General features: G+C 49.2%; 1 protein-coding gene across 1 annotated transcript; it reads right to left on the bottom strand.

The window, feature by feature from the left end:
- Positions 1–5,784: 5,784 nt before the first annotated feature.
- HMX1 (H6 family homeobox 1) lies at positions 5,785–8,207 on the bottom strand (the record flags this gene model as incomplete). The annotated part of the gene is made up of 2 exons (XM_041487275.1): positions 5,785–6,486; positions 8,099–8,207. Coding segments are annotated over 2 exons (681 nt in total), but the record flags the coding sequence as incomplete, so codon positions are not given.
- Between the last annotated feature and the right edge of the window lie 9 nt (positions 8,208–8,216).

The following is an 8,216-nucleotide window of genomic DNA, read 5'->3' as shown; positions in this document are numbered from 1 at the left end:
GGTCCGGGGTCTCCCTGCAACGAGTTCTACAAGCCAGGTCCATACCGGCCTCCTCGTGTCCTCTGCTAGGTCACTCTTACTTTCGGGGGAAACTAAAGACCAACAGGTAGGGCACAGGTATCCTGCACAACCCAAACAACCACCTGCGAAGAGTCCCGCTACGGAGGGGGAGTGATGGGCCGGGGAAGGCAGCAGAAACCGCCGGACCCGCTGCACACCCCCAGCAACACAATCCGAGCCTCCGCCCCGCACTTGACCCGGAGTTAATGTGGGGAACAGCGTCCGACCGGGCGGAAGGGCGAGAGTCTTTCCCAAAATTCATGAGCATTTTCTAATGAATGGTTCCCGGGACGCGTGGAGCAGCCCCGGGAAGAGATCCGTGTGCGCAGGAGCAACTTTGGCCGCAGCCTTCGCGTTCTGCGGGGATCAGAGCGAGCAAAGAGGGTCTGAGGTCAGAGAGGCCGGAGAGTGGATCCCCAGCGCCCCCACCCAGCACCGCTCCCCGCCACCGCGGCTCCCCCCCGGGCTCCCAAGGGCTGTCGCTTACTAGCAGCAGCTTTCCCTGCTATAGGTGGAGGTTTTCCGACGCTGGTACTCTTTCAGCCCACGCTTCATTTGCATTTTATTTGTGAAGAACCTCGTTGTCTGGGACGTGTGAGGATACGGAGGCCAGTACTGCACAGAGGCAGGGCAGGAAGAGCCAACCTTTTCCTTTTAGTAATATAATCCTGTAGCAGAAGCTAACATTGTGCAGAGTGGAAACATTTCACCTGGGAAAGCTTTTTACCAGAAATCACTCGTCATGCATATCTATATTTCCATTTTAGCTCAGAGCACAAAAAGTGTCTTACTCTAAACCTGATGGAAATGAAATCTGATTAGACAGTACAGAAACGTCAAAGAGTCTGGTTTTTCTTGGTTTACAGAATCGAGTTTGGTTTATCCCCCGAGGTACTAGAGGGTAAAAGTCCCTCCCTGGATTTCACATCCCCTTGCAAGTAAGACCCTGGCGACTGCGGACACAGCGGCACCTCGCAGAGCTCCTTAAACCATCTCCGATGCTCTCCCGGGACACAGCCCTGGCGAGTGCGCCTTGAACAGAAGCGCTGTCCGAAAAGCTCATTAAAATCACGAGGCGAGTTCGGGCACTTTGGCGCTGCTGGTCGCTAAATAAAACTCTCTTTAGCAGTTCAGCAGTGGCTGGACGTGGATTGCGGGTTTCTGTTGTGTCTCCCATCACCCCGGCAGGGCCCCGCTGCTCCCCGGTGGAGCAGGCAGAGGTTCGGGGCAGCGGGGAAATCCCTTGCCGGCGCCGGGCATCCCGGGGAGGAAGCGGGGGAGGGAGGGCAGAGAAAACGGCATCACTAGGGGGAAAACAACTCTCCCAGGAGTTCCCAGGAAGGCAGCTACAGGCGTCGCACAGCCACAGGCTTTTCTGCGGAGCTGGGCACGGCCAGAGGATGCTCCGGCCCAGGAGGTGTCGGGGCACGGGCAGATCTCTCCCTGTGCCCAGGGACAGAGCATCCCTTTTCGAAATGCTGTTTCCCTCTGAGGTCAATTCAGAGTCCTCTGCTAAATCGCCTTCCTCCAAACACCGTGCTTGATACCTGCAGAAAAATCTGAAGAGGGATGCTGAATAAAGCTAGAAATATCCAGCTGTTTAGGAGGCTGGAATTGCTAAGAGGAAGGGGAAAGGGAAAGGGAAAGGGAAAGGGAAAGGGAAAGGGAAAGGGAAAGGGAAGACGAGAAAAAAGAAAAGAAAAGAAAAGAAAAGAAAAGAAAAGAAAAGAAAAGAAAAGAAAAGAAAAGAAGTTTAAATTTTAGGTGGACATCTAAATTTTTATTTATATCTTTTTGAATATGCCTTCATGTATCTAACTACATAGAAATTAAATCGTAAGCAGAGCTGAGAAACTCAGGATAGTTAAAGGAAGCATTAAGACATCCACCATAAAGTTACATTTATCTGGAATGGGAAGGGAAATGTAGGAATATTGCCTGGATCTAATTTGAGGCTGACAGCACTGAACACTGCGGGTCCGCTGGAGTCTGGAGCGTCTCTCTCGGATCGATGGTGAGAGCGGGGCACATTGGCAGGGGGCACAGACAGACTATTCCAAGATAATGCAGTGGAAAAGGGGGAAAAAAAAAATCGATCCAAATATATTGTTGAACAGTGGAGCCAGCACGCACCTATGAGATTTATCAAGTATTGATTTGCATGAATATTTTAGACTCGTGCCTACGAGAAAAGTTATGGGCCATCTTAAACCGGTGAGCAATGTACCATTTGCAAAGTAGCCATTTAACAAGGTGCTTTCCAGCGTATCGATCATTTTCATTTAAAGTGTAATTAATAATGTCTTACTGCAGCTATACGAGGCATTTATTTCAAAAAGGCAGTTCAGACTCTATTTTGATTGTCGTTTGCTTCACTTAAAAAAAAATCTTTTCACTGATTATTTTTATTAGCGTCCAATAAACACAAGTTGTCTTTGTGAGTAATCTGGCAAGGTTCTCCTTTGCCTCGCCTCTGGAGTGCCATCTAGCTAAGCCGTTGTAGCAACATTCATTAAATAAATGTCAACAGACAAGGATTTATGCTGCATAATAATATTACAGCTGTAGTATAACTGGATTTATTTTAAAGCTATTCTGAGGTTGCTTTGATCTATAAAGCAGCAACGTATGTCTCTATATGTCATAAACAGCCTTTGCAAAAGTACTTTGAGCTTTACAGTCCATCAACATTTTTCTTAGAGCTTTCTGTTTGCAGGAACAGTACAAAGTGTGTGACTCTTACCCTTTTTATTTGTTTAATTAAAAAAAATACACACAAGGAAGAAAACTGTGATAAATTTGCTGTCCTTATTTGAGGGATGGGCTTGGGTGTTCGGGTGTGGGGGTTTTAAGTTTTACCTATTTTGAAATAGTCAATGCACATACCTCAGGGACTGCATCTGGTGCGAAGTGCTTCTCTGCACCAAGCAGAAATTTCTTGCCATCAGATACAGGGGGAAGTATAATTACAAAAGCTACAAGGTAAAGAAACCTGAGGTGTATATGTTCCTACTTTCAGCACATACTTTTAATAAGCCACTATAAATCAGTTTCTGCATGTACAGAATAAGGCATAAGTAAGCACTTTTTCTTAGATGACTTCACGTCTTGCACCTTTTAATATTTTACCATGATCATAAGTTACAAATACAGTGTATGAAAAAAATCTGTTTATTGATATAATCAGCACATCTTTAAAAAACAAACTTACTAATGTCAAAACACATTTTAAAAATCCGATTGATCATTTAGCCCTGCCAGTTCCTTAACTTCAAGGAAAGAATATTTAGTAAAATCAGAAGTATAATAATCTCATATGTTACTCCAAAGAAAAGGCATGTGGAGAGTGGCAGGCATGTTAAATTTCTCGTTGGATTACAATCTACTCTGATATGACTGTAGTGAGTCAGGATTTTACTCCAGTAGGTAACACTGGGAGATCTGGGGAGCTGGATATGACGGGAAGAACGGTTTAGCCGCTCTCTTCCAGGGGCAGCCAGGCTTTGAACGGCATCAAAATCAAGTGCTTGCGCCCTGAGGAAGAAACACCGCCCCAAGTCACCTCCTCTGGCACGAAAAGGCTGAAGTCCAGCCCAGCCGCTTTCCCCGCGGCCGGGGCACCGACGTCCCCAACTTCGCCTCTTCCCGGTCCTTCCTACACAGCTCGGGGACCAGGCTTTAGAAGTTTCCATCTCAAATTCGAGTGTTTGACAGATATGCCAAGAAAACGGCTGGCGAATATGTCCGGAGATTTCAGGGTGAGATCAGCATCAGTTTGAAAGAGAAAAAAGAAAAAGAAAAAAGGGGGAAAAAAAGATTAAAAAAAAAAAAAGAGAAGAAAACTAATAATAATAATAATAATAAAAAGAACCACTTCAAAACAAAACAGCTTCCATAAACGGGGTTTACGTTGAAGCCAGTACCCCAGCAATTTAGTACTTTTCTCAGGAACCTATATATATATATATATATATATATATATACATATATGGATACATATATATGCAATTTTCGAGTGGTTTTGAGGCTTGCAACATCCTGACTTCAACTGTGCAGGCTGGTGCTCAAAGCCATATCAAAGCCAAAGCAGAGGAAAGGGAAAAAAAAAAAAAAAAAAAAAAAAAAAAAAAAAAAAAAAAAAAGGAAAAAAAAAAAAAAAAAAAAAAAAAAAAAAAAAAAAAAAAAAAAAAAAAAAAAAAAAAAAAAAAAAAAAAAAAAAAAAAAAAAAAAAAAAGGAAAAGAAAAGAAAAAAGGGAGAAAGTCCAAAATTGTTTCGAGGATATAATCCACCCCTGACCTTTCTTCTAGGGTTTTGTATCAAAGCTGAAGCTCCACCACATCTTGTTGATCGATTTCATAACCAGAAAAATATTGCTTCAGTTATAATGAAAAGTGTAGGAAAGAGTAAGAATTAAATCGCCCTTCCTTCACAGGAGACAGGTCCGCATGCACATTCCCCAACAGATCCAGGACCTGGCCCTGCCTGCAGGGACACCGAGTGCTCCGAGCTGGTTGGTTCGATTGCAGCTGATTATGCCCTGGAACGTACAATCAAAGCTTGACTTTCCACCAAGGCCGAGTTTGATAAGGTCATTTCCCCCTCAAGATTTGAAAAAAGAAATTGAAACTTTTAGAAATAATGATAGTCCAGAAATTCATTTTAGGAGTGGGTAGGAGGGGGGAAACAAAACAGTTATTAAAGAAAAACAATAACTTGGCATGCATAATACTTCATATAATATCATGTTACAGGTTCGCTTGCATAATCAGACGTACAGCTTCCCAATCTGTCCCCATCTGATTATTTTTCTTTCCTTCCTTTTTAATTGCCAGTGAATTATTAATCGATTACACAAACCGATCCCGTAAGAGACGGACAAGTGAGGTGCTCTTTCCCCAACCTCTTCAGGAGACTAAAAAAAGTGGCAAATCCACTTGTAAAATACAGTATGTAGAATTACATATATATGTGTATATATAAAACCGTGTATTTTAGCCGATAATTTGCCAGGGACATAAAACGAAAACAAAGAAACCAAATCCTCACAGCTCGGATTTCAGCAGGGCGAATTCTTTCCAACGCTTTGCCTTCAAGTTGTTTCAAATCAAAACTTCTGCATCGAGAAGGACCGGGGGCACCAGCACATGCTTGGGTGTCGGTAGTATGGAAATGAGAATTACGGTGGGAGGGGGATATGTACGGGTTAAGTGGCTAAAACAAAGGGCCCTGGAGAAGCTGCTGGAGGCCGGGATCAGCAGGGTCCCCCGCTCTGCACGGAAAGCTGCTGGGGCAGCGGGGAGGCTTAAAGGTTTCCCCGGCAGGAGCGCTGCCCGGGCCGCCAGAGGTCCCGGGAAGGTCTCTTGGCCGCGGCGGGGCCCCGAGGCTCGGCCGCCCCTGGGCTGAGGGCGGCGCGGCCGGGAAGCGGCGGCTGCTCCGTACATTCGTGTCACGCCCGGCAGCTCCGCGGGTTGCAGGAGGAAGGGTCGGGGAAGTCTGTTCCCCCCCGGAAAAACGCCGGCCTGCGTCAGCCCGGGGCCGAGGCGGCGGTGAGGGTTTAGCCGCTGCCACGGGGCTGGATTTTCTTTGGATGCGCGGCGGTGGGAGCCCTGCCGACCTGATCCCTGTGCATGGCTGGGGTCTTTCAAGTCCTTTCGGCTCCCTCCGGGCTGCCGCACGACGCTCCGAGTTAACCCCAAGAGTAAGTTTATTGCACGTTAAAAAAAAAATAAAAATCAAAAAGCAGAAAATCAAGAAAATTGTAAATTGAAAATAAAAAGTCCGTGTAGGAAGGGGGGTGGAGCTGGAAGCCGAGGGAGGGGGCGAGGGGGCCGCTGTCCCGGCAGAGGTGCGCGCTCAGACGAGTCCTGTCATCTGCGACCGTAGGAAGGGGAGGGAGGCGGCGGGGAAGGTGCCCAGGGGGTAGCTGACGCCGCTGGAGAAGCCCACCAAGGGGGGCGACATGTGCGGCAGGGTGAAGCCCAAGGCGCTCGCCGGCGAGTTCTCGTGATACAAAATGGGGACCCGCACTATCCTTTGGGCGGCGTGGGAGAGGTTGGCCGCTTCCAGGTCTGCGGCCAGCTGCCGCTTCCACTTGTTGCGGCGGTTCTGGAACCAGATCTTCACCTGGGTCTCGGTGAGGTGCAGCGAGGCGGCCAGCCCGGCCCGCTCGGAGCTGCTCAAGTAGCGCTTCACGTCGAAGGTGGACTCCAGCTGGAACACCTGGCTGCGGCTGAACACCGTGCGCGTCTTCTTCTTGCGGCCGGCGGCGCGTTGCTCCGGCTCTCCCGGCTCCTCGCCGCGCTCCTCCTCCTCCTCGCGGCTGCCCGGCCCCGGCCGCCCGCCCGCCGGGCCTCTGGCCGCCGCCCGCCCGCCGCCCGCCCGCTCCGCCGGCTCCTCGGGCAGCTCGGGAGAGTCCCGGTCGCTGGCTGCAAAGAGAGGCAGAGGGCTGCTGCAGGCACGGAGGGAGCAGGGGCACCGCACAGCCCGCCCGCCCCGCGCCCCGCTCACCGGGAGGGGAAAACAGCGCGGATGGGGGGAGAGCAAGGCCGGGCAGCGAGGGGCCCGGGAAAGGCTCCTGCCGCTTCTCTGCCTGCTCCGATAAACTCCCAAATATTTCTGAGTGCATACGCACACGTGCACCCGTGCTTATATGGAAACACAAGCCCTGTATTTTATATATAGAAATATACTGATCTACGGACATGCTCGTGGATTTGCGTATGCGTGCACACACACACGCACTCCTGTGCATTCACATAACACACACATGGGCTGTTTTCAAATAATAAAACGCACCCGTGTAAACACACACGTGGATATGCACAGAAGTACGTATGTAATTTTTAAATACGTATGTACACACAGGAATACGCGTGACCTCTTATTTATATACACGTCTGTATTTACACACGCATGCACATGTACATACTTAAAAGTACATTTGTGAGTAAGTATATTGTATCGGAAGGGTAAGCATAATAGTGCGTCCGTGTGTATATAGAGAGGGGCAAAAAAGAAATAATTCACAATATTCTGGACTTCAAAAAGCTAATGGATGGGGACAACTATTCCAGTATCGGGACATACCTCCATGGAGTCTCCAACACTGTGCATTCCAACTACAATTTTAAAAGGGAAAAAATATTTCCTACTCTTTATAGAATTTAAAAAAAAAAAAAAAAAAAAAAAAAAGCGCAATAGTTTCTGGAGTACTTTGCTGCCTCTACATGTACTTCTGAGAGAAATGAAAAATATTAATAAATCCATTAATTTAAAAAGAAACTATTTGGATTACAAATCACGCCTCTTTTCCTTATTGAGCAATCATGAGATTTCTGCAGGCTCGTATACGGTCACAGAGATGTGCCGAGGCATAATGTTTTTCTATCAGGAGATAGAAAGTAACCACTAATGGCAGCCCATTCACTCTGTCATATGTTAATTCTTGCCCCGAACCCCGGCTGCTGCTCCAACACCCCCTCCACTGGGATCCCTGCAGCGAGAGGCCGCGCTGCGGGCGGAGGGCAGCGGGGCTGGCTCTGCACGAAGGGGCGGCCGGGGCGGCCGGGACTGAGCCCAGGCTGGGGGTGTTCCTGCTCCCCCGGCTTCCCAAAGTCTCTTCTGCGCTGCTGGGGGACGGTGCTCCCAGCTTTCCGGCTTGATAGGGAGTCAAAAAAAAAAAAAAAATTAAAAAATAAAAGGAGAGAAAAGAGAAAAAGAAAAAGAGATGGGGGAGGGAAAGGGAAAGGAAAAAAAAATCCCAAGCAAGCCAGAATCCCTGTTTACACTTTGGGCGGCGGGGCGGAGGCTCCAGGTGCCTGACACATAGGGAGCATTTCCGGAGATTTGCCCCGAGCGGCCGAAAACGGGGAGGCAGGGCGGGGGCTGCGGGGGCACCCCGTGCATCCCCCTCCGGCCTTCTCCGGGGGGCCGCGGCGGGACCCGGACCCCCCCACCCCGGGGGGAGCAGGAACACCCCCAGCCCCAGCCCCGGCCCCGGCCGGGCCCGGCGGTGAAGGGTGGGGAAAGGCGACTTACTGTCGGGGCTGGCGCAGCCCAGGAAGGCGGCGTGTGCCCGGCGGTACCAGCCGACGGCGGCGTCGCGGAGGGGGCAGCCCGGGGCGCCGATGCGCAGCGGGGAGTGCCCGAGTTAACC

Source organism: Pyrgilauda ruficollis, unplaced genomic scaffold, assembly GCF_017590135.1.
Source record: "Pyrgilauda ruficollis isolate IOZ18807 unplaced genomic scaffold, ASM1759013v1 scaffold1, whole genome shotgun sequence".
Lineage (NCBI taxonomy): Eukaryota > Metazoa > Chordata > Aves > Passeriformes > Passeridae > Pyrgilauda > Pyrgilauda ruficollis.
The sequence above is the reverse complement of the archived record's forward strand: the minus strand, read 5'-3'. Positions and strand labels throughout refer to the sequence as shown.